The 27306-nt window shown below is 36.1% G+C and overlaps 2 protein-coding genes across 4 annotated transcripts in view; one reads left to right on the top strand and one right to left on the bottom strand.

Moving 5' to 3' along the window:
- The window catches only part of LOC136034606 (integrator complex subunit 14-like), a 372471-nt gene that overhangs the window by 336018 nt on the left and 9147 nt on the right, over positions 1-27306 (bottom strand). For all 3 annotated transcript variants that reach the window (XM_065715885.1, XM_065715886.1, XM_065715884.1), the window contains exons 2-6: positions 14990-15160; positions 13330-13554; positions 10248-10358; positions 5319-5460; positions 2986-3105 (exon numbers count right to left, since the gene is read on the bottom strand). In XM_065715885.1, the coding sequence (XP_065571957.1) occupies positions 2986-3105; positions 5319-5460; positions 10248-10358; positions 13330-13554; positions 14990-15160 (769 nt within the window). The remainder of the gene's footprint in view (positions 1-2985; positions 3106-5318; positions 5461-10247; positions 10359-13329; positions 13555-14989; positions 15161-27306) is intronic.
- The window catches only part of LOC136034608 (integrator complex subunit 14-like), a 213728-nt gene that overhangs the window by 96200 nt on the left and 90222 nt on the right, over positions 1-27306 (top strand). The gene's annotated exons all lie outside the window — the stretch shown is intronic.

The raw sequence follows: 27306 nt of genomic DNA on the forward strand, positions 1-27306 counted from the left end.
ATGACGAAGCTGATGTGGTGCAGAATTTGGCAGAAAATGGGAGACTGCTCGGGAGTAAGAGGAATGGTAACTGATGGGGTATTTAGCGCAATATAATATCCCTTGAAGCAATTTATTAAACTGGCACTGTCAGAACTAATAATAACCAAGTCCATCGGAGGCCATCATAATCACCTTTACAGCTGCAAGAGCAGGCGGTAAAACAGTCATAATGGATATATAACCGTTTGAGGAAAGTTTCAAGTCCCAGTCTTCTGCTACTAGAACTGTCGCTGGGCACAACCGTATCATCATTTAAAATGAAACACGCAGGTAGTGGTATTTTGTAGCAGCAGGTATGGCTGCTGAACATTCGGAGCGGACAAAACTAGTCGTACTGGCTACTTTTGACATGAACAGACGGTGTCGGAGTTCAGGTAAGAGTTCGTCAGATTTAAGTCGGTACAAGCGTAGAAGAGCCTTGTCGCCTTCTGTAATCAGTTCTTCCTCGTTCGATGAAGAGCAATAAAACATCTGACAGGCTTCAAAAAACAGGGCATTAGTTGTGGCTTTCAATACTGAAAATTCACTAACACCGTGTAATCGCATAGTATTATCATACCCTGAAAAGGCGTGGGCGAAAAGAAGTATAATCTCTGATGGTAGCTTCATCCTCAAGTAGCAGATGCCGAAAATTTTGCAGAATCAGCAGGAACTCCAGTCAGGAAATAAAGAGGTATTTGGTCGGGTTTTGCAAAATGTATTAGCAGAACCAACAAGACGGTTTCACTTGCAATCAAGCAGGGTCTCCCTGTTCTCGACTGAAGCATGTACAGCCTCTGGTGCTAAAACATCAGCATTACCTTTGGCTTCTTTTGCTTAACACCTGGCTTCCACAAGTTTTCCAGCTATCAGTTTTATAATATTAGACTTATTGTTTGAGTTGGAAAGAGAAAATCTTCTTTCTTCCAAGCAACCTTCGTGGCAGAAGTGACACTGATAGTAGGACATTGTTTTCCTTTTGTTTACTTCTGATGGGTGTGATCTTTGACGGTCGACCCATTTGCATAGTCGTCAAAAATGACGTTAGCTAATGCGAAATACTTCTGTACATAAGCTACGCAAGAAGAAACTAATTCTCAGTAGGTGGATAATGTGCCTCATCCTACCAAATCCAGTAGCCAACCACCATCCATGACATAGCGGTATCTTCGTGTTGGCATTAGTTGAACCTCAGTTTTTGTTGCTTCCATTTATCAGCTGCAAGTGCACCCTTATCTGCCGGGCACATGGCTTCATGAGACTCGAATAGAGCAGGTGGGAATGTCGATAGCTCGTATTTGAGCGTAACAACCAGATTCAAACCCTCTGTCGACGCCAAATTCGAACTATCAATAGACTATTATTCCTATTCCATTCTCTGTTTTTCAGAAAACATTAGATTAACCAGTCTATATGTGTGCGGGGTTTAAAGTGTGGGGATGGAGGAGGGGCCTGTGTATCTGTGTTGGCCTCAGGTAGCTTGCTGTTGTAGCGAGTTGCTAGTAGTAGTAGTTTAAAGTTACGGTAGCAGTCATTGCGTGCTGAATATAAATGGGGGAAGAGGGGTCTCAGTGAACAGGGGACTATTGACAAAATCGGGTTTAGAATAAAAGAGAAAAGTCATCAGTTCAGATTTGGGTTCGTGAGGATGAAAGTTCAGATTAAATACTGTTCAGATTGAAAAAAATATAGTGGAAATGAGGTACTACATAAGAGGATATTTCGATTCTGGTGGCCTTTTCGGTCTCCCTGGACTGAAATTAGTAGGAAACGAACATACAATCCAGAAAATATTGCGAAATTAAAATTTGAAATTTTCCCTCTTTCCCTCGATGAAAGGGGTATTTCTAAACGGGCGATTCTGGATATGTTTTTAAGCGGTCTTTCTGGACATTTTGGCGTTCACTTGGATGTGAATACTACAAAGGTGAAAATTACGATTTTTCATCCCCCTCTGACCTTACTTAGGATGGAAATGTGGTACTAAATGAGACAATTTTTCGATTCCGATGTGATTTTCGTTCTCCTGGACTGGAATTAATAGGAGACAAACTTTCAATCCAGAAAATATTTCATAGTTTGAATTCTAGATTTCCCCTTTCCCCTGAAAAAAGGGTATTTCTGCAGGGACGATATCGCTATCCTATTTTTATTCAATTACCCTTTAATCGCTACTTGAAAAGAATCTTCTACTTTTAGTTTTAGTATTTTTTTATATTGTTCTGTGGACTTTTACCTGTATTTTTTATTAGTTTATTTTGCACTTAAGAGGTCCCGACCGAAAAATTTGCATAATCCACTTCTATTTTTCACTGGCTGCTATTATTCTCGTTCGCTCTTCTTTACAATTTATTCGTTTCGTCATGCTTAGCCAGTGTGTCCTCAGAAATTATTTTTCATAGTGACTCCATATACCCCAGGAAACTGTAAAGCTGCTGAAAACAGTCACAAAAGTTTTTCGTCTGAACGCCCCGAAAAACTTCACAACTGTTTGAAGGGTCCGAATAGAATTAGAATATGCTTCTTTCATTACCAGCTTAAGTTTTGGGAATGACCATAACTCTACAGCAGCCCACCAGAGCTCTAAGGAGCAGAGTGGATGGTTGAGCACCGGAACACTTTATTGTCTAGAAAATCACAAACAATGCCGGCAGTGTGTCCTGGTACACATGATAAACGGGCACCGTTCATCCTAATAAAGACTTTTTTTTCAGGGTCAATAGGTAGGTCAATGGTCGAAGGTCAAGTGGTCAATGGTTAAGGTCAATCAGATATATTGGATTGAATTTTAGTTCGAAAATAGCTAAGAAGTGTCGCAGCCTCAAACAGAGGTTAGATTGTAGATATAACTGTAGGCAGTTATGACAAGGAATTTTTTCAGCGGAACATACCTTGCAGATCGGACGACCGTTGCGCTGCGCCAAGTTTGTAGAAATAATAATGGCATAAAGTCAGAAAGAAAACTTACCTTTAAAGATGCATGGAGAAGAACACAAAAAGATGGAATTTTCCCTTCATCTATAGACAAGTCTTCATCAGTACTAGCTTCTGATTTTAAAGCATCACCAGGTACCACAGATAAGCCTGCAAAAATAAGCTCACTATTATCAACTTCATCCTAATTCGTTGGAATTAACCTTAAAAATTAACTTTTTTCGAAAAATTTAAGTTTAGCTACCAAAAACATAATGTTGACATTATAATGACAAAATACTATTTTTTTTTCCTTTGTTACCATTTTCCTTTATAATTTGTATTCTTCTTTTATTTTTTTTTATCGAACTTGCACCCTTTTCTAACTCTGCCTCAAGTTGAAAATTAGCTTGTACTATTTAAAATACTTTTAAAATGACTTTCAATTTTATTTCATAAACCCAGAGCCTTGGTTGTGATTTTTGTGAGAATTCCATTTTTTAAAGTTCTTGCGTCTTATATATACATTCCAACACACATAATAAAACCGCACTTCTATGCTACGCGTAAACGACTAATCTCAAGAAACATTCCAAATTTCTAATATATCAGGATTTGACAACAAGAGAAATAATCCCCTCTGGGAAGAAAAAAGAAACTACAAGAAATTATATCTTATATGGTTTCCTGTAATTTCTATTTTTTTTTCCAAAAACGGGTTATTTCTCTTAGTGTCGAAACCTGGTATATAATATATAACACACAAACATGAAACGTCGATGTGATTTTTTTTCCTTTTTTTTGGTGGGGGGGGGGGGGGAATATTATACAAATTACATAGTACATAACATAATTATCAATATATAAAGAAATCTGTCCAAGGCTTTCCTCATTGCTTTTCCCTGTGGACAAGTTTTAAGAAAAGATTAATTTGAAAATTGTAATTACAAATGTATCTCCCATTTAAACGCAGATTGATCAGCAGTTTCACTAATTTTTCATCAAACTGCGATTTCTAGCTCACGAAAGTACATCTATCTTGTCAGTTCTTATACGTCTATTTTATCAATTCTTGATTTTTGAGAAAATATAATTTCCAACAATGACTAGGATTTTTTACATGAAGCTTCTTATAATTATTAAGTAAGCAAGTAAGTATGATGGAACTTTACCCTTAAGGTCCAAACCGGCGGTGCTGATCTCCATTTCGTGGCCCTTTAGCCAGGAAGTGCAATGGGGAGTTGGGGGCCAGCCATCCTGTGCTTTCGCACACCTTTCCTGCTTACCTTTCCCAAAATTATACAGATACCTATTTAGAGCTGGGTCAATTCTGTCTGAGCTTACATAGTCACACCACTGACCCCCATTATAAATTAAATAACTGGCTACGACAGGGATCAAACCTGTGCCCCCTTGTAGAAAGCATTCTCAAACCAGACCGCCAACCACTTAGCCAGGAGTAAGGCAGTAAGGAGTCTGCCAATTAGTAAGGCAGACAACAACTGATGCTGCAAATCATGCAAACTTGTTAGGTGAAGATTATAGGCACTTAAAAAAATTCCAAATCATTTTTATAAGATTCTTTGCTAGTATTTTTCAACTAGTAATACATATAGTAAGCTATGGTTTAGGGTTAATCGCCGAGTCAACTTTTGAAAGGCAGGAAATCTAGAAAAACTTAAAAAAGGGAAAAAAGGAAAAACCTTTACAGAGCTTATCACAGGAGTGAACGAAAGGAATCTTTACAAATTTGAAATTCTCCTTACTGGCTAGATTATAGGTAACTAATCCAAAAAATTTAACAATGCAATACAATAATTTCTCAGATATGAGCTATCAAATTTAATTATAGAAATGGGTCAGTTGTAAAAATAAAATGTACTAAATTTAAACTTTAGTTATTAAATTCTTTGTCTCAATAATATATTTACAGTCATCATATATATCATTGCAAAAGTAATTGAAAAAGTTTATTCGATTGCTATAGCAGACTTACCAAACATAAAAAAAGAGACGATTTTTAAGGAGGGAACTAAAAATTAAAAAAAGGTTTTTAATGCAAATTTAGAAAGTATAAGAAATTATAGGTCTACCTGTAATATTTCCTTAAATGAAGCTCATTTTTTTGAGGGGAAAATTATATAATATTTAACTTTTCTGAAAATTTCGTTTTTTAGTTGAATCTGGACTTTTTTTTTTTTAAGTTTTACGGTTTGCTGAAAGTTTAGGAATTAGCCATCGTCATCACTTACCAGTCAATCTGTAGCGCTTCTGGCATCTTATCTGCTTATATACGACAGAAAAAGCCTACAATGTTAGGAAAGCATGTATTCAGGTTAATAATTACAATTCTGTGATAACGAAAGAAAAGAACTTTTAAATACCCGATTCAGGCCTTGGTACTATTAAATGTCTTGATAGAAGAGGCGGGTTTCCCAAATCAGCTAGCTGCACAAATCCAATCACTTTTAAATTTGAGGACATTTGAAGAGATCTACCGACTGTGTCAGATGAAAGAACTGCAGGCTACAAGACAGAATAATTCAGTAAAGCGTTGGTGCAGCAAGCCCAATATAATGACAACAGTAAAGCAGTGTGAGGAAACTTCTATAAAAGAACACTTCATTTCAGTTGACAAAATTAAATAAACTGACTGTGAACATCGTGGCAATATCCTACGCAAAGCATGGGAACAGTCTTCATCACAAGTCTCTGAAATGAAATCTAGGAGCTTAAAAAAAGGCAAGGTTCTATAACCAATGATTTGAACATTCTTATTGACATACTCCAGCGTAAACACGTGGCTCGGTTTAACTAATCGTCAACGTAGTCTGTCTAAGTTTATAGTTATAGTGTTTAAAGTTCGTCTGTCTATTGTCTGTCTAGTCTATGCCAGAAGTTGTGACTTATAACCAATGATTTGAAGATTCTTATTGATATACTACAGCGTATACACGTGACTCGTTTTAACTAATCGTCAACGTAGTCTGTCTAGGTTTTTAGTTATAGTGTTTAAAGTTCGTCTGTCTGTTGTCTGTCTAGTCTATGCCATAAGCTGTGACTTCCCAAGTCGTGTACTCAGACAAATAGGACTGGTCTATGGATTCTTGTGCACACATGCATTAGGAAGGAGCTATTAGCTCCCTCCTTTGTGCAATAATAAAGTTATTAAGCTGCAATAGGTTCAATTATAGATTGGCATGTTTCGTGGAGCATAAATTATACTACTGAATAATACAGATCATACCCTAAGCTCTACAAAATCGTTCCCTTAAGTCGAGGAGAACCTTTACAGAGATGTATATGCGTATTTTAAGATTGTTTTTCCTATAATGAGAACGGTGAACACTTGTGTTTTATTCATATTCTCGATAGTCCTTTACCGCTTTTGTTCTGATTGGAAATCAAGTATGTATCGCTTCAAGTACTTTTGCTTAAAAATAGCACTTAATTGCGCATAACCTCCAACCGCCTTGTTTAGCTCTCGTTTAGTATTTGTAAAATACTACACGTAATTACCAACTCCTTTTTGGCAATAAATTGCAGCTTATTTAGTTTTTACTAACACACTTTTATAGTATTTTACTATCCCACGGATTCTTTCGTTATCTCCCACATGGCTCATCTTATCAGAAGGAGATAAAAGATAAACTAATTCTCCGTTCTTGTTACCATAAGTATTGTGTCTTCTTATTCTGCCACCCAGTGGATTCAATTCATCGAGATTTGGAGGAGGCTTAGGTCGTATCCGCGGGAGGGGGATTGGAGTTTACCCCCCCCCCCCCGAAAAGTTTGGCCGACTCGTAAAAACATAAAAAAAATGCATATGAACAAGTTTTCCATATGAATTTCAAGCTTTTAGTGGGGGGGGGGCATTTTTGTCACTTTCATTTCAATTTTTCCAATGAAAATACCAAAAAAGGCCTTTTTCAATGAAATTATCCTCAAAAAAGGTAATATTCGAAATCTAGGAGGGGCGAAAAAACATAGGGCGATCATAAGCCCCCCCCATAATACACAGCACTGCTACTACCTTGGGCAATAATTCCAGAGTAACAGCAAAGTGTGGAGCAATTGCTGCTTTTGTTGTCTTTATTAACAGGCAAAATAAGTTCAGAAGTTCGTGTGATCTGCACCATAATATTTCGATGATATTTCTGTAAAGTGTAGCCAAGTAAAAGCGTAAAACAAAGTGTAATCACGTTTAATGCGGAAGCTCGAAAATTACAGAATTAGAGGAAATGTATTGAAGCTATTTGAATCCTTTTCGAGAGGTAGGACCCCGTTGTAGAGGTTTTCGACAATAGCGATTCTAGTGGTGTACTTTCCATTTCATTCCGATGCCATTTTCAAAGAGTTTCAGGCTCTTTTTCAATTCCTGTCAATGTGTTTCCAAAACAACATTTCTCTCTTAAAATTAATCGAAATAATAGTTACCATTGCTGAACCAGCTAAAAATGGCAGTTTTTCTTGCTAGAACGTATTTTTTTTTTGCCCAATTGTAAGCTTTTCATCCGTGGTTCGCTCTTTACTAGGTTGCAGCTACTGCTGCAATCACAATGAGTCGTGTTCCCTGCCTATATACATCATCCTTCCTACCTGAATAAATAGATCAATATCCCTTAATGTGATGTTGCTTAGTCCGGAAAGATGATTCTCTGAAAGATCTATAAGTCTAGTTCAAAACGTCAGAATTTATCAGACAAAATGTCAAAACCATAGGTGCCTTTCGGCGTCCTCATGTTCTATGTCTTAATTTTCGGGCATATTTGAATAACTTAATTTAGCCTCAAGAAAAGCAGCGAGTTCCACCAGTGCATGCTAGGGACTAATAACTTCTTTTTAAATTTAAACAAGGGGCTTTAGTCAACTTAGAAACGAACAGCAAAAAGTCCCAAGGACCTCCAGTTGAACTGAAGCTCTGTGCAGTCATATTTTGGTCCCTAAATGGGTTTCTGCACCTAACAGTGTGCTGTTTCATTTCAAAAATAAAATAATCCAATCTAGTTCCAAAAATAAGGAAATGAACAACAAACATGCGTAAATCATTACTGTCAAATCGTTATTACAGAATTCGTTGAAATTGCGCCAAGAGCTGCGTAAATCAAAGACCATGAAGGTCTTCGATTTATAGAACTTTCATTTTCGGGAGTTTTTTTTGGGGGGGAGGGGGAATCAGAGAATTTGATGGAATTTTACAAGATTTTGGAAGTGGAATGACTGCTTGGTTTACCTTTCGACGATCAATTCCTCTACAAAAATATAGACGGACACTGATAATGTTTTTACTATGACAAAGAAACCAACAAACATTATTTCACTTTTTTTATATTTTATATTTCTTTTGATATCATATATTTAAACAAAAATGTAATTGATCCAGGTTGTTAGTATTAAGTATCACACAAAACTATATTATGAAAAGAAATACAGTGACTAAGCCGTTCACACATTTGATAAACTTCTCATTGCGGAGGGGGGTATTTCCATCACTCCCCAAGAAAGCACGAATAGTACCTCTCCATAAAGGTGGCCCTCAAGATGACCCATCTAACTTTCGACCCATCTCAATTCCCTCGGTATTTTCCAAAGTCTTCGAAAAACTTATGAAGAGTCAACTTTACTTTTTTCTCGAAGCGAGGGGATTCCTCGACCAACGACAATTTGGATTCAGACCAGGACATTCAACTGATGATGCACTGACGTCACTGGGCTTATTTATCAACAAAGCACTTGACCTGGGACTTTTGCCAGCTGCTATTTAACTTTATATAAAAAAAAAAAACGACAGTATGGATCATGAAATTCTACTAGGTAAACTAGAAAACATCGGCGTTAGAGGAGAGGCACTGAAATGGTTCCAGTCCTACCTTAGCAATCGGCCCATGTACATAGGAGAAGATCCGTTGAACGATATCGTGGTAAATTTCGGTGAGCCACAGGGATCGATCCTAGGTCCACTGTTATTTCTGATTCATGTGAATCACCTAAGTCGTGTTCTGAACTCAAATTTCAGGACCTCGCGGTGCTGCAAACTCTGCTGCGGTGAAGACACTTCAAATAATCACAACGACTCTAGTGACCTGCTGGCATTCGCTGACGATACCATAATGGCCTCCTGTGACTCTGGCATGAAGTTACCCCAGAGAAAACTAGAAATTGTCTTAGAAGAAACTTGCGTCTGGATGTATGCAAGTCGATTTGTAATAAACGTCGACAAATCGTGTGTGCTATTCTTTTCAAGGATTGCAACTATTCATCCAGTAACAACTGGAATTACGACTTCTAGAGGAACGATCAGGCAACCAGAAATGGATTTTGCGAGGTATCTAGGTGTACTCCTGGACGAAAACCTCTCCTTTCTAAACCACATCCAGGCTGAGGAGCTGAAATTCACCCGCAATCTTGGCATCATCAGGAAGCTGAAACACGTATTTCATCAAAAAACTTTTCGTCTACTTTACAACAGACTTCTGAAACCTCACCTGCAGTATTGTGCCATAATTTGGCAGTCAACCTTCAAATCACACCTAAATAGACTTGACGCAATCCACAAGCGTGCATTGAAAATTATTGGAAATGTAGACGACTATCTGTCCCTTGGTTCACTTTACCGTCTGTCGTGCTCAGTTTTTGTTTTTAAATTTCTCTCCCGTTTACTTCCATCTCCCTTCCACAATCTGTTTTGGTTGATATTTGAACAACATAATCAAAACACGCGCTCTGCCTTTGACCTTCTAGTGAGACGAACTCCAACAGTACGTTCAGTTCTTTCCCGGATGTAGCACGTGCTAAAGTGTGGAATATGCTTCCAAAATAGCTGAGATGTAGGAGCTCCCTCGGGTCTTTCAAAATAGCTTAAATAAATATTTAGTTAAAGGTCAATAAGTGATTGAAAAAAAAGAAAGGTAAATTAAATTAGATGAATTTTAGATTTTTTAGTATATTTAGGTGAGGTGGTTGTACGTCCAGGGAGGGAGGGAAGAACCCTATGGTTAAGATTATATAATGAGGAGGCGTGTGGTTGTGCCGAAGATTGAAGTGGGAGCCGTACTGCGTGTTAGTGAAAAGTCTTTTATGTTTATGGGTCTCAACGTGAGTATTTTCACAGAGCAGTGTACTTTAAGTTTAGTTATTTCCTTTTTTAAAAATTAAACCCGATTGAACCTAACCTAAAATACATGTTAAGAACTAACAAAATAAACGAAAAAGAAGAATAAAACCAATAGGTCATTCATGAGGATGGACAAACAATAAATAAGAACTAATCAAAAATAAAAATAAAGATTAAGCAAAGAAAAATATAGTCTCACCTGAGGTGGCGGACATAGAGAAATAGTTTCAGAAAGACAACCACAAGTGATTGTGCCTGTAAAAGGCGCGTAATACACTTCACAGATTCGATGAAACATTGACATTACCGTCTGCAAGAAAAAAACAAGGACAATAAAAAGAAAATAACGAAAATCCTGTACGATGAATATACAGTGCGTGTGTGTAGCCATGCATCACAGAGAGAGATTTTTGGAGTTTGGACGATAGGCAGGACAAGAGAAGAATGTTGAACGTTATCTTATGTATGGTGTGCTTGACATATTTAATTTTTCTTTTTGTAACCATGATCTATGTAGATTTAAAACATTTAAAGTGTATTGATCATGTGTGTGACATTTTGTGTAATATGACTTTTATTGTATTATGTGCCTTTTTTTCGTTTTCTTTTTGAAATTGTTATGCTTTTTTGATAGTTATTATTATATACCCTATTATGTGGGATAGTATCATGTGGTATTATTTGTTGCATTTTGCCATGGCCCCTAAGTGGCTTTCGTTGCAATAAATATATATCTATAAATGACTATAGACGACTAAAATAAATAACTATAATATCATAATTATATAAATGACTTGGCATGCGGCTAACTGATCATTTATACTAGAAAGCCGTGTTAAACTTTGTTAGGGTGACTTTGGTGACCCTAACAAAGTTTTTTTAAATTGAAATTTTTTTTAATTAAAATTTAATTTTTTTAAATTAAAAGTTTTTTTAATTGAAAGTAAGGAGCGATATTAAAACTTCAAACGAACAGAAATTATTTCATATATGAAAGGGGCTGTCCCCTCATCAATGCCCCACTCTTCACGCTAAAGTTTTTATTGTTTTAAAAAGTAGAGCTTAAAGAAAGAGTCAAACTTTGGAGCAAAGAGTGGGGCGTTGAGAAGGGGACAGTCACTTTCATATAAGAAATTAATATGTGTTTGTTTTAAGTTTTAATATCGCTCCTTACTTTCAGTTAAAAAACTTGTTTTTATTTACTTGATTTCTGAACGTTTTTGAATTAATACAGGTTTTGATTTTACCTTATCGTACATGAATAATTAAAACGAAATTTACATACTTATTTTACATTTTGCAAAATGACTCTCTCAAAGTTTTTAATCTGACGATTTTAAGAAAAAAGGGGCGGAAAGGGGCCAATTTTTTGTTACTTAAAAGGTCACTAGAACTTTTAATTCTATTTACAAACGTTTCTATTAGTAATAAATATGCGTAACTTAAATCTCGTGACGAACTTTTTATTACATAATTTAAATTCGTATTTTGTATTACGTATATGAGGGGTTAACCCCATCGTCAATACCACCCTCTTTACAATAAAGTTCAAATTTTTTCTCAATTCTTTGAGAATGATCCCTGAACCACAAAAGCCGTTTAAATAGAATAAATAGCTCTTTTGAAATTACAAAAAAAATATTGTAGCATAAAGAGCGAGGTGTTGACGAGGGGACGAACCCCCTCATATACGCAATAGTTTTTGTTCGTTTTAAGTTGTAATGTTGCTCCATACTTTCAGTTGAAAAAACTTTTTATTATTGAATTTTTTATTGTTTTTTTATTGAATTTCTGAATATTTTTGAATTGATGTAGGTTTTGATTTTGGCCCATCGTGCATGAATAATTAAAACCAAATTTGCATATTAATTTTGCTTTTTTTGAATAAATGATCTTCTCAAAGTTTCGATCGGATGATTTTGAGATAAAGATTAGGGAGTCTACCTCCCCTATAATTTTTTTTGTTACTTAAATAAGGCCACTAGAAGTTTTAATTTTATTTACGAACGTTTTTATTAGTAATACATATACGTAACTTACAAATTAGCTTACGTAGCGAACTTCTATATCCGTATATCTTTATTACGTATATGAGGGGGTTAGACCCCCCCCTCGTCAATACCTCGCTCTTTACACTAAAGTTTGAATTTTGTTCCAATTCTTTAAGAATGACTCCTGAATGACAAAGGTCGTTTAATCAGAATAAGTATCTCTTTTGAAATTACCATAAATGCTTTAGCGTAAAGAGCAAGTTATTGAGGTGGAGAAGAACCCCTTCTTCTCCTTACTTAATTTCTGTTCGGTATTATTACCTCTTCTCATATTAATTTCTGTTCGGTTCAAGTTTTGATGTTTCTCCTTACTTTCAGTTGAAAAAACTCATTTATTTTATTTAATTTCCCATTGTTTTTTAAAATAATGTTGGATAATCCAGTGCCCCCTTCAGGAAAATTCTTTTTCCCCATGATGAATTCCTCCACGGGGAGATCTTCTCACGTACCCCCCTCCCTATCAGAAAAAATATCCCCTGAAAAACGTCAGTATACTTCGTTAGTAACCAATACTATATGCAAACAACAGGTAGAGTTCATAACATGCAGCCCAGCCCCCGGAGACTCTGGGGAATTAAGTCGTCCTCAAAGACATATTTATAAGATTTTCAACTATGTTGAACAAAATGGCTATCTCAAAATTTTGATCCGGTGACTGAGAGAAACGAGCATGGGAGCGGGCTTAGTTGCCCTCCAATTTTTGAGGTCACTTAAAAAGGACACTAGAACTTGAAACTTTCGTTACAATGAGCCTTCCCAAATCAGTTTAGGACCACTGGGCCAATACGATCACCAAGGAAAAAAACAAAAAAAACACACATGCGTGATCTTTCTTCTGTGAAAAAATACAAAATTCCACATTTTTACAGATAGGAGCTTGAAACCTCAACATGAGGATTCTTTTATACGTTGAATCTGATGGTGTGATTTTCATTAAGATTCTATGAATCTTAGGGGATGTTTCCCCTTTTTTTCTCAAATAAGGCAATTATTCTGAGGCTTATAAATTTTGATGGGTAAGACTTAACTTTAATCAAGCATAAAATCAGCATAAAAATCTAATTTGTTTTTATTATATATTGGTATCAAATTTCATTTTTTAAAAGTTTCGGTTACTATTGAGCCGGGTCGCTCCATACTATAGTTCGCTACCACAAACTCTTTGATTTCCATTTTCTAGATATATAAATTATAAATTTACAGTTCAATGAAATTCAGCTCGATACTTACATCAATGGTTAAATCTCCATTAGGTGAAAAAACAGCCCCTTGTCCAGCTAGCTCAACCATTCTATTGTATGTACGGATACTGGTAGCATAAGTAACCTCAGAAGGGTCAATCAATAGAACAGGAATGAAGCAGAAACTCTCATTGAAAGAAAACTGGTTTGAAGCTAATTTTGCAACCATTGAGTTTCGACCAAACCCCAGGCTTCCGTCAGTAATAAATATAACCTAAAACAAATTGCGCCAATGGATCTAATAATTTTAACAAAGAGTTACACCAAGATTATAAAAAATAAGAATCTTATAAATAGATTTAACTGTAATTAATATCACTTGTATAGGTTTTGCGATCAAAATTTCATAAATTATCCTCCATGACAAAATTAACTTCTTTGTGCCAGTGCATTGTCACAAAGTCCCTCACCTGGGAACTCTGGTGGCTGTGACTCGAGCCACCTTATCACGAGGCCTTTTTCCTCAAGATATAGTAGCCCTTGACTTAAATATAACTAAGAACTGGCATTCCTTTGTGCTGCGTCGGCTTAAGGCGGTTTAACCATTAAAATATTAAAAGTCGTTCAACCATTTAAATAACAAGAAACTACAACTTACACGCATAAAATTTTGTCATATAGTTCAATCTAATATGGATGTAGGTATAGGCCAATTCACAAAAAGGCCCAGTTTTATAGAAAGGCCCTATTATATAAACAGAAATGCCTATAAAATAGGCATTTGATTCCTTCTTATTCTTTTTTTGTCCTCCAGCAAAAATAGTAGTTCTGTTTTCTATTTCATAGCAATAGCAATTTTACTTGAATTTACGGTAGATTAAAACTTAATCAAAAGAGACTGAGCTATCTTTAGATTTTATTCCTTTTTCTGTATTTTCATTGTGCTGCTCACCAAAACCAAGGAGCTCGGTTACAGAAGCACAAAAAAGTATTAAAAAAATTAAAATCAAATGATAGCTCAGCATCCTCTGATTCAGCTTTAAGTAACCACATTTTTGATAATCCAAACCATCTTGCGTTATTCGACGATACAATTTAATTAGTAATGACCTGGGAATCAAACAAATTTACATGAAGCAACTGAAATCAACTGAAACTTAGATAATAATATATCCCTAAATAGATACTTGGATGGGTACACACCCAACCCTATGTACACAAAATTAATTATGAAAAATAGCTTCTTAAACAATAAAATAAAACTAGGAGCCAATAAAAAAAAAAAAAAAAACACTCTCAAAAGAAATACAAGATTAGCAGCATAAAGACCAAATTTTACAATAAGGAATGGTTCAAATTTTTAATCAATGCAGGTAGCTTGAATGAACAACTTTTTGGTGTTGTCAGTCTTGGCAGAACCTATGTAAGTTGAGAAGGCCTGAACCCTGTTAAAAAATTACTTTGTGATTTTAGTTCAAAATAAGTCTTTTTCGATATGATTTTTTTATAATTTTGCTTTCTTTATATTTGTTTTATTTTGTATTTGAACCTATGTAAGATGAGTAAGCCATAGCCATAGTTCAACCAATGCAAAGACAGCGTCGTCTTAGATATTAACTTAACTTTAGTTCTTTGGAGCTTGTGGTAAGCATATTTTCAAAATAAAACTTGATCTAACAGAAATTAACAGCATTAAGAGTATAAATTACCTGACAATTTTCAGCATGCCCCCATTCGTGATAAATATAACTTTGTAGCCTTGATAAAGCTACTGATATACATGAAACATCACATGGTTCAATAGTTTCCAAGTGTCTTTTAATTCCATCATAATCCCTGGAGAATGGAAAGACTACATCAAAACTTGAGGAGAATGCAGCCTTAAAAGAAGATTCAAAAGAAATTAAAAATAGATGACATACAATGACACATAAATATTGGATCCCTACCCCCCCCCCCCTTGTATCCCTGGCCATGGAGCCTTTCGAGGAGAAATAAGTGCATTGTATTTCCATCTTGAATTGTATTTTGTATTGTCTTCTTCTTCTTATTCAGCAGACGGGCTTTTCAGTCGATACTATTTAGCCCTTTTCCCTTTGGCTCACTCTGTGGGTCGACAGAGCTATGGAGCTGGTTTGTCTTATATGATTTGTATCTGCTTAGATTTCTTGAAGTATATCTTTTGATACCAGCAGTTGAATTATAAGAGAATATATATTGAGCTCTGTGCTCTGCGAGAGAGTATGGTCAGCAAGACTCTTGGCTGTTAGTGGAATTTTGTGGTGTTTGAAGCATTCTAACATTTTACATCGCATGGTATACTGTGCAGATGTCAGCATATTACATTCAAATAGGCAGTGATCAATTGTTCCATTCTTAAGATTACATGACCTGCAAAGGGGGGACAAGGGAACTTCGCCACTTGAATTAGGGATCTGATATGAAAATGCCTGAAAATTTTGCCCATTTGAACCTGACCGAATTCTATGATAAATCTTGGAAAGGTGCTTACTTGGAAAAGGTGATAGGGTAGGATTCTTATTATTTAGCAGTACCTCTGTAAGTCTCCAGCGGTAAATATCTCTAATGGGGATTGGTCTCCCACTTGGCTGGTCAATATTTAAAGCATTTTTTGCTATTTCATCTGCCTTATGGTTACCTATTATACCCGAGTGGCTTGGAATATACTGGAGATGAGTTAAAATACCAGTTGAGGCAAAAATATCAATAATCCTAAGACAAAGAAATGTGTCAATATCCATCTTATTTTGAGAAGCTGACGAAAGAAGCTCAAGGCTTGACAAAGAGTCATAATATATTAAAATATTTTTAATATTAACACTCATATATTCATTAACCATGAGGAAATCTAATGCCATGATTATGGCATTTAGCTCGGCAGACATTACAGATGAATTATCGTGTAATCTCTCTCCTAAAGCGATATTATGGGTTGGGAAAAATGCTCCGCTTGCCATTTTCTTATTCATTTTGGACCCATCTACAAAAATTTGGAAATAATTTTTATAAGCAACATTATTTAGCTCGGCAATTTTTTTCTGAATAAAAGAAATGGGGGTAAGTTCTTTGGTCCACTTTGAGAAGTCAGTCTTAATTATGGGGGTTGACCAACTCCAAGGGGTTGGGGGAACGTGGGTGCAATAGAATTTACTGGCACTGGGAACTTCTTCTGGATATTTGCATATTCATTTGCAACTCCTCTAAACACAGATGGATTTCTTAACCAGTTATGCAGGGTATGAGAATCATAGGCTTCAATTTTTGTAAGGTAATTAATTAGTAGATATCTTCTTCTTTCGTTTATTGGTGATAGTCCACTCTCAGTAAGCAGAAACTTAGTTTTTGTTGGTTTCCTAAGACCAAATATAAGACGAATTATATCATTTTGCGTCGTTTCGATTTTTTGCATGTGGGTCTTAGCACAAGCACCATAAACTATGAGGCCATAATCAATATGGGGTCTTATATATGATTTACAAAAATTGGAGTAGTGATTTTCTCATTACAGCCCCAAGGTGTGGTTAGTAGCCTTTTAATTATTCTTATTTTTCTATAGCACTTTTTTATTGTGTTTGTGATGTGGAGGTGGAAGTTTAGTTTTTGGTCAAGTATGAGCCCTAGATAATTAATTTGATTGTCCTCTGGGATAAGTATTCCATTTAATGTTAGCCTTGCATTATAATGATTTCGCTTATGGTGGAATTGGATAATTTTTGACTTTGTGGGTGCAGTAGGTAAAATGGACTTTTGGGAGAACTTTTCAAATTGGAAAAGTGCATTTTGCAACTTTGAATGCGCAATCTCGAAGGTATTGCCAGTTGCCCATAATACCAGATCGTCAGCGCACTGTAGATTGGTATGTGGGAGGTTCATGTCCCACAGAAATAGCGAAAATAGGAGGCAGCTCAGGACTGCACCCTGTGGAAGGCCTTTGGTCATTGAAGTTTTGGGTGAAGAGGCTGAACCTACACAAACAATGAAACTTCGGTTTTCTATGAAAGATTTTATGAAGGATACAAGTTTGGGGGGTAGTCCAAGGTTTGTAAGTGTAACTAAGAGAATCTGGTGGTCAACATTATCATATGCTCCTTCAAAATCTAGGAATGCAACAGTTAAGATATTATTTTTTGATAGGGATTCATTTATTGCATTTGTTAACACTATGAAAGCATCTGGTGATGAGTGGTGTTTCCTGAAGCCAGTTTGAGTATGAGGTATCAGATTATTCTTCTCAACAAACCATAGCAGCCGATGGTAAATCATCTTCTCCATTAATTTTCCCAGCACTGGGGTAATCATTATGGGTCTATATGACTCAGGGTCATGTTTAGGTTTGTTTTTCTTTAAAATTGATATGAGAGATGAACATTTCCGGTTATTAGGGAATGTGGATGTAGCCCATGCATGGTTATAGCAATTTAGGAGCTCCTGTTTGTACAAAGGGGTAAGATTCTTTATCCATATAGGGTGTATATTATCATAGCTAATTGTAGCATTGGCCTTGATATGCTGTATTGCATTATTCAATTCATGTATTGAGAAGGGACGGTTTATATACTCTGAACCTGGTCGGGGCTGGTAAATAGGATTTGTCATGATTTGAGTGGTGATATTTTTGTTTTTTGATGTTAGCTTTTTTGAGAAAAGGGAGGCAAATAATTTTGTCTTATCAATGTCATTATCATAGTGGGAATTCTCATGTATTAGTTCATACATAAGAGGGTTGGGGGATGTTTTTTTCCCACAGATTTTGCTTATAAGTCTATGTATTCTTGGCTCAGATGTTTCTCTGGAAAGATTATTTGCAAAATTATTCCAATAATTATATTTAGCATTAGTTATTGTTCTCTTGAGGTTAGCCTCTGCTTGTAATTTACTTAAATATGTGACAGGGGATGGTTTTTTTTTAGGTATGCTCTCCTAGTTGCATTTTTTATTCTCCACATAATTTGGCAATCTTTTGTCCACCATGCTTTAGGGGTGTGTTTTGGGATGGTTTTCCTAGGTGAAGTTCTGGGGATAGCTTGATTAGCTGCATTTGTTAATATTGATGTCATAGCTTCAGCATACGTGTCAGCAGTTACAACTGAGGTATGAGATTTCTGGGTTAAACTTAGGATTTCTTCATTAAGCTTATTTCTAAACATGGTCCAATTTGCTTTGGTGTTGACATATTTAGGTATATGTGGAAGAATATTGGCTGGTTCATTTAAAGAGGATACTATTGCAAATGGTCAGTGCATAGATTTTCAATATTCTTAATATAAATTTTATTTAGTATATTTACTGAAACAATTTGTAAGTCGATAGTTGAGAATTTGCCACTTTTGTGGTTAAAATATGTATTTAGATTAGGAGGGGTAGCAATTGCTAAATCGACATTATTTGAAATCAATCTTTCAATAAGCTTACCAGCTTTATTTGCTGGCTTATCCCCCCACAGAAGACTGTGGGCATTAAAATCCCCGCAGATGATTATGTTTTTCAGCATATTAGAATTAGTAATATAAGTGAAAAAGTCCATGGCATCTGTAGTCAGGCCATTAGGGTTATAAAGACTTAATATGTATGTTTTTGTATTGTTTATCCAGACATTGATACCAATAACATCAACATCATTTAAAAAATCTGGGAAATTAATACCGCAAAATTTAATATTATTATTTAAAATTATAGATACGCCACCTCCTTTTCTCTGTGAAGACCTATCCTTTCTCAGGATAGTATATCCTGGAAACTTTGTTTGTTGGTTATTAGTCAAATGGGTTTCTTGAAGGCAAGCAATATCAATGGAATTTTTAGTCATAAAAGATAAAAGTTCATTTAACTTATTTTCTGATAGTGATCTTACATTCCATTGAAGTATTGAAATATGCTGCTTTGTTGTTTTAATTTTCATTTTGCTGTGTATCAATGTTTAGCTTTGCTAGGAGCAGAGCAAGATCTTTTTTTGCTTGGATATGCATGTGATTGGGTAGGTACAATTTTGCCAATTCGCTTATTATTTTTGCTTTTTGTGGTTGTTTTAGGTTCATTGACTGTACTGCATTAGAATTTAGTATAAATAGGCACATGTTAGGTGTTAATTCATTTGGATTTTCATCTGGCTTTTTGTTGATAATTTGATTAATTCCCGTTAATACTTCTGATTCATTTCTACTTGGGAGAGGTGGCCATTCTGATCTTCTATCATTACTTGTAGAGGCTAGAAGGTTTGTCCAGGGTGAATCTCTCTTATAGGAATGTGAGCTTGGTTGCTTTGAGGAAGGAGTCTTATTGGGGGTGCTTGATGCTTTTGGTAGAATGGTTGGTCTGTGGGTGAGAGGGTTGGGTGGTTTCATAAAGTTTTTGGTCAGGTGTGATTGAGCTGCATTTGCTTCCATTGCTGCAAAAGGGTAAGGTATGTTTTTTTCTGTTGCTATTTGGAGTGTTAGTGCTCGTTTTTTATATACAGGGCATAAAGTTTTATTAGTAGAATCGTGGGGACCATTGCAGTTGATACATTTTGGCTGATTGTTTTTACAATTTGTCATTCCAGTGGGGTGGGAGTTTTTACAAGAATTGCATTCATGTAATGTTTCACTGCATGTGTTTTTTGTGTGTCCTAGTTTTAGACATTTTTGGCATTGGATAGGTTTTGGCTTGTAGGGCTTGTGGGGTTTCCTTTGTCCAAAGAGGAATATCTGATCCAGGTTATTATTTTCTTCTCTTAGTGTGAATAAGAAAGACTTGCTTAACTTTTGGCCATTGGCATCTGGTTTACCCAATTGGGTTACATCAGCTACTGGGATTGGGTTACCAGTTCTGTCAGAGAGTCCTTCTTTTAGATCCTGAATAGGAATTTCTGGAGGGATGTTATACACTACTATTTTAGTTGGGTTTTGGTTTGGGGTCCAGAGAACAGATTTTATTGGTATGTTAAGAAGAGATTTTGAATTCTGTAATATATCTGCTGATTTAGAATCTTGAAGGGCTATTAGCAGAGATCCATCACGGTTAATGTTTAATGAAAACATTGATTTTAACACTTTGAAGATTGCAACCCTCAAGAGAGCTATCTTTTTTATCTCAAAGGGGGTATCTGGAGTGATTTTTAAGTAAATTCCAAGGTTTTGTGAGGGGGATGTTGGATCATGAGGAGGGGTATTATTTTTGATTGGGGAAATTTTTTTCCTTTTTTTTTTGAGTTTCTTGATAGGACCTCTTGAAATTCATTTTCAGTATCATCCTGTATTGTGACATACGCCCCGACTTCCACGATTGTATTATTAAATGACCCCTCATGTGAGCTTTAAGAACGTTGACTTGACCAGCCAAGGGGTTTAATGTTTTCAGTGGTACTTGGGGTAGGGTCCGGGGGGATTTTTTTGGGTGGTGTTCTATGCATTGCCTATTGGAATAAGCTTTAATACAATCAAAAAGAAGAAGAGAAAAATTGATATTATAAAACCAGACTGTCTGCCACTCTTTCGAAGGGAGGACTTCACCATCCACAAAAAAACACTACAGGGTTGTCCAGAAGATGGTTTGGTATAAGATTGGTTCAATTGACTGCTCATAAATCTAGGTAAATATCACAAGAAATTTTATTATAAACTTCTTAAAGCGTTGCGCAGTAAGCGTTAGCGCAGTAAGAACATAATTCGATATTGTCTTGTACTGAATCAAACAGTTCGTGGTAACGAACTGTAGTAAGGAGCGATCCGGCTCAATAGTAACCAAAACTCTAAAAAATTGAATTTTGATATAAATAGCTACATCAAAAGAATCGCATTTTAATGCTGATTTTAAATATATAAGTTTCATCAAGTTTAGTCTTAGCCATCAAAAGTTACGAGCCTGAGAAAATTTGCCTTATTTAGGAAAATAGGGGGAAACACCCCCTAAAAGTCGTAGGATCTTAACGAAAATGACACCATCAGATTCAGCGTATCAGAGAACCCTACTGTACAAGTTTCAAGCTCCTATCTACAAAAATGTGGAATTTTGCATTTTTTGCCAGAAGACAAATCACGGGTGCGTGTTTATTTGTTTGTTTTTTTGTTTTTTTTCCCAGGGGTCATCGTATCGACCAAGTGGTCCTAGAATGTCGCAAGAGGGCTCATTCTAACGGAAATGAAAAGTTCTAGTGCCCTTTCTAAGTGACCAAAAAAATTGGAGGGCATCTAGGCCCCCTCCCACGCTCATTTTTTCCCAAAGTTAACGGATCAAAATTTTGAGATAGCCATTTTGTTGAGCATAGTCGAAAATCTTAATAACTATGTTTTTGGGGATGACTTACTCCCCCACAGTCCCTGGGGGAGGGGTTGCAAGTTACAAACTTCAACCAGTGTTTACATATAATAATGGTTATTGGGAAGTGTACAGACGTTTTCAGGGGGATTTTTTTGGTTTTGGGGGTAGGGTTGAGGGAGGGGGCTATGTGGGAGGATCTTTCCTTGGAGAAATATGCCATGGGGGAAAAAAATTCAATGAAAAGGGCGCAGGATTTTCTAGCATTACTATAAAAAAAAACAATGAAAAAATAAACATGAAAACGTTTTTTCAAATGAAAGTAAGGAATAGCATTGAAATTTAAAACAAACAGAGATTATTACGCATATGAAGGGTTCTAAAAATACTTTAGCATAAAGAGCGAGGTATTTAGGAGGAGATAAATACCTCGCTCTTTATGCTAAAATATTTTTAGTGATTTCAACTATTTATTCTACGGCCTATTTGATTCAGGGGTCATTCTTAAAGAATTGGAACAAAACTTACGATTTAGTGTAAAGAGCGAGGTATTAACGAGGGTACAAACCCCCTCGTACACATAATAAAAATATAAGAATATAAAAGTTTGTTACGTAAGTTAATTCTTAAGTTACGTATATTTTTTACTAATAAAAACGTTCGTTGAATATTAATAGTTCTAGTAGCCTTTTTAAGTAACCGAAAAATTGGAGGGCAGCTAGGCCTCCTTCCCCACCCCTTATTTCTCAAAATCGTCTGATCAAAACTAAGAGAAAGCCATTTAGCCAAAAAAAAATTAATATACTAATTTCATTACAATAATTTATGTGCGGAGAGCCAAAATCAAACATGCATTAATTCAAAAACGTTCAGAAATTAAATAAAAAAAACTAGTTTTTTTAACTGAAAGTAAGGAGCGACATTAAAACTTAAAACGAACAGAAATTACTCCGTATATGAAATGGGTTGTCCCCTCCGCAGTCCCACGCTCTTTACGCTAAAGTTTTTAGTTGTTTTAAAAAGTAGAATTGTGGCAAAGAGTCAAACTTTAGCGTAAAGAGCGAGGGACTGCGGAGGGGACAACCCATTTCATATACGGAGTAATTTCTGTTCGTTTTAAGTTTTAATGTCGCTCCTTACTTTCAGTTAAAAAAACTAGTTTTTTTTATTTAATAATAATAAACTTCTTCTTCTTCTGCTATAACACAAGAAGATCAAAGTTATTTTTCTTTAAAAAACAAACAAACAATGCAGTCTTTACAGCACTATAACACCATGACAACTTATAAAACTTACTTAGAGCACCGAATTAACGAATTAGCATAGTACTCTATGCTTAGGGAAACCTTAAACAAGTCTAGTTTTTTTTTTTTTTTTTTTTTTTTTTGGCGTCTGGGGCTATTTTCCGTCTAAGCTATGTGCAAAAAGACAATATTTTAGTTGATTTGATATTTTACAAAGAATTGAGACTTGATATCTCGAACTACTCACCAAGAGAAAAAGATTTTTTTTTTTATGATTTCAATCATTCTGGGGGGGGGGGGTCATTAAAATCAATGACAGGGTGGATTCTCCCCTTTTTGCAGGTTGAAAATGATTCTCGACAGTTAACTATTTTTATAGTTGGTTGGTGATTACCATTAAAGGGGAAGTTGGCCTAGAAATACAGGTCTTAACTTAGGATTTATATATGAACTATTTTCAGAAAGGCTCCAAGGTCAGTAGATGTAAACAAATGACTTCAAATCAAGTTAATGCACTTATTGATCCCCCCCCCCCAGCCCCCAAGAAAGTTATAGTTATATTTAGCTTTGGGCTTATAAGTCAATGATACAATGACCAACTTAGGTGTAAAGCAAAACACCTTTATAGAATACCAGAGACATCTGTTGTTTCCATGCATGCATTTATACTTGAACACAGGGGGGGGGGGGGAGAGGGTGGAAAAGAGAGAGGGACCCCCAGCCCCCAAGAAAGTTATAGTTATATTTAGCTTCGGGCTTATAGGTCAATAATACAATGACCAACTTAGGTGTAAAGCAAAACACCTTTATGGAATACCAGAGACATCTGTTGTTTCCATGCATACATTTATACCTGAACACAGGGGGGTGGGGAGAGAGAAAGAGAGGGTGGAATTTTTATGGAAATTCATCTTGAGGACGCTATCCCCCAGCTAAAAAAACAGCTGAGAAATAGTGGCCTAATTTTACAATTTTACAAGTTAGAGATAAATTACTAAAGATTGTGAATATGGTTTTTGAAAAAGGGGAGATACCTAGCAATTTTAGGAAGATATTAATTAAACATCTACAAGAAAGATGATAAAAGTGAGCATGGTAATTATAGAAGCATTACCTTGGTTTTTGTAAGAAGCAAATTTTTTAGTGCGATGATAGTTTTTAGAATTAGCGAGGCTGTAGATAAAGTTTTAACAGAAGAAAGTTTAGGTTAAAGTTTTGCAAGTTGAATTTTCGAAGGAATACTGAAAAGATTGTAGCTAACGCGAGCCACGCTTTAGGGACAATTAAACGAACATTAACGACGAGATCTTCATGAACAATCACCAGGCTCTACAAGTCTTGTCAGACAAAGGCTAGAAACCACCATGTTAATTGCATCTCCTTTTTACGACGTGGACAAGGATATAATAGAGAAAGTACAGAGGATAAAATACAAAGATAGAAGACGGGTGCCAACATATTCCTTACCCAATGAGGCTGCAAAGTCTGATCTAATGCAGCATGACTTACCGAAGAAAAAGGGGAGACATGGTTAACACTTACAAATTGGTTCACAACAATCCAATTCATGGTCTCTTTCTCATCTATTCACCACAGCAAACATGCGGTCGTTCTAAAAAGCTCATAAAGTTCAACGCCCAGAGGAGGGAACGCCATCACTTCTTAACCAACCGGGTCACCTGTGGAACTCCCTGAGCGATCATACTGTATCCAGTAAGACCATCGAAGAATTCAAAGTCTCACTTGACAAGGAGTGGAGCAACAAGGAATGGAGGCTGGAGTGAGACACCTTGGAGTCCCAGACCAGAGCATAAGCCCTAGTAAATCAAACCAACTTAATATTCAAAACAATGCCGAATCGATCCACATGGGAATTTTCGAGAAATGCTACAGGATGGAAAATCCATCAATTGCTCCAAGTCGGAATTTAAGGTAAAAGTAGTGTGGTTTTAGGAAGGGGGAAGGATACGTCAACCAAATTTTTACCATTAGATTAATAACTAAGAAGTGCCTGAGTCATCAGACCCATTTAATCTTCAGTTTATAGATTATTAAATAAAAAAAAGAAGTTTTTTCAACAGAAAGTAAGGAGCGACATTAAAACTAAAAACGAACAGAAATTATTTTGTCTATGAAAAGGGCTGTCCCCTTCCCAACGTCCCGCTCTTTGCACAAAAGTTTGACTCTTTGTCACAGTTCTACTTTTTAACACAATAAAAAACTTAAGCGTAAAGAGCGGGACGTTGAGCAGGAGACAGCCCCATTCCTATATGGAATAATATCAGTTCTTTTTAAGTTTTAATGTCGCTGCTTACTTTCATTTGAAAAAAACTCGTTTTTTTTATTTAATTTCTGAACGTTTTTGAATTTTAGCTCACCGCATATGAATAGCTAAATCGAAATGTGCACATTATTTTTTGCTAAATGACTTTCTCATACTTTTGATCGGAGGATTTTGATAAAAAAAAGGGGGTAGGGGAAGAGGCTTAGTTGCCCTCCAATTTTTTTTTACTTAAAAATGCAACTAGAGATTTTTTTACGGACGTTTTTATTAGATATGTAACTTACGAATTAACTTACATAACGAACTTCATTATTTGTATATTTTTATTACGTATATGAGAGGGTTCGCCCCCTCGTCAATAATTCGCTCTTTACACTAAAATTTGAATTTTGTCCCAATTGTTTAAAAATGACCCCTGAATCACAAAGGCCTTAGAATAAACAGATAAAATTACAGGAAATACTTTCTTGTAGAGAACTAGGTATCGAAGAGGAGACGAACGCCTTATATGCATAATAATATATGTTCGTGTTAAGCTTTAATGCTGCTCCTTACTTCTAGTTGAAAAAGCTTTTTTTATTTATTTTCTCATTTTTTTTAAATAATGCTAGAAAATGGTAGCTGGATTGATTGTGATGGAGAGATCTTGGCCGAGATTAAACGTAGAATTGGACAAGCTACAGGTGCCTTCAATAGATTGAAGCCTATTTGGAGAAGTAATAAATATTCAATGCGACTGAAGCTTCGACTCTTCAACAGCAACGTACTCTCAATTCTCCTTTACGCAAGTGAATGTTGGAAAATAAACACCCAGTTTGAAAAAAGGATCCTTGCATTTGCAAATATGAGCCTCAGAAGAATGTTGAATACAAGCTGGCTACAAAAAATTACTACAAATGCAGAAATACGCAGAAAAACAGGTCAACCTCCAGTCATTGAGTTGCAGAAAAGAAGGCGGTGGACATATCTGGGACACGTTCTTCGTATGGAAGAGAGCCGCCTTCCTCGAACAACCTATGAATGGAAGCCAGACGGTAGAAGAAAGAGAGGCCGCCCCAAAAATACATTGAGACGAACACATACCTGAATGGGAAGACGTCATCGCTGCAGCACCAATGCGAGACGAAAGGAGAGGCATTGTCGACGCCCTATGCACCACCGATGGCTCTGGAGGAACTAAGGTAAGAAAATCCTGTGCTCCCTTCATGAAAATTCTCTTCCCTCATGGTAAATTTGTCCATGGAAAGATCTTCCCACGTAACCCCCTCCCCCACCGACTTTAAATGGTCGAAATCAATGTTTTCTTTAAACATTAACTGTGATGGATCTTTGCTAATAGCTCTCCATGATTCTAAATCAGCAGACATACTACTTAGCATAAAAACCCTTCTTAACATCCCAATAAAGTCTGCTCTATGGACCCCAACCACTACCCAACTAAAATAGTTGTGTATAACATACGTCCAGAAATACTTATTAAGGAGCTACATGAAGGGCTCTCTGACAGAGCTGGTAACCCAATCCCAGTTGCATGTCATCCAACTGGGCAAATCAGATGCTAATGACCAAAAGTCAAATTTATTATTTACACTCACAGGAAAAAAACAATATCCAAGGCCAGATATTCTTCTTTGGACAAATGAAACCCCACAAGCCCTACAAGCCAAAACCAACCCAGTACTAAAAATGGCCAGAACTAGGACAGACAACAAACAAATGGAATGAAATCTTACAAACCTGCAGTAAATGTAAAAGTTCCCATTCCTAAAGCATGGCAATCTAAATTATCAGCCTATATGCATAAATTGCAACGCCCCCCATGATTATTCTGATAAAACACTATACCCTGCCCATAAAAGCCGAGCACTAACACTCCAAATAGGCACTGAGGAAACTATACCTTACTCATTTGCAGCTCTGGAAGCAAATACACCCCAATCAAACAAAAGCCTCCTAGCCTCCACCTCCAATAATAAGAGGATAGTCAGGCCACCCCTGACTATCCTCTTACACTAGTAGATACAATAACATGCACCCTACATGGACAAAGAAACACCCCTTCTTATAAACAGGAACTCATAAACTGCTATAATCATGCAGTGCACAGGCTAAATTCACATTCCCCTATGTTTGGAAATGTTCATCCCTCCTAGCAACATTAAAGAAAAATAGACCCAAATATGACCCTGAGTCTTACAGGTGTATAATAATTAGCCCTGTGCTAGAAAAAGTAACTGAGAAAATG

This window comes from Artemia franciscana, chromosome 13 (assembly GCF_032884065.1).
Source record: "Artemia franciscana chromosome 13, ASM3288406v1, whole genome shotgun sequence".
Classification (NCBI taxonomy): Eukaryota; Metazoa; Arthropoda; class Branchiopoda; order Anostraca; family Artemiidae; genus Artemia; species Artemia franciscana.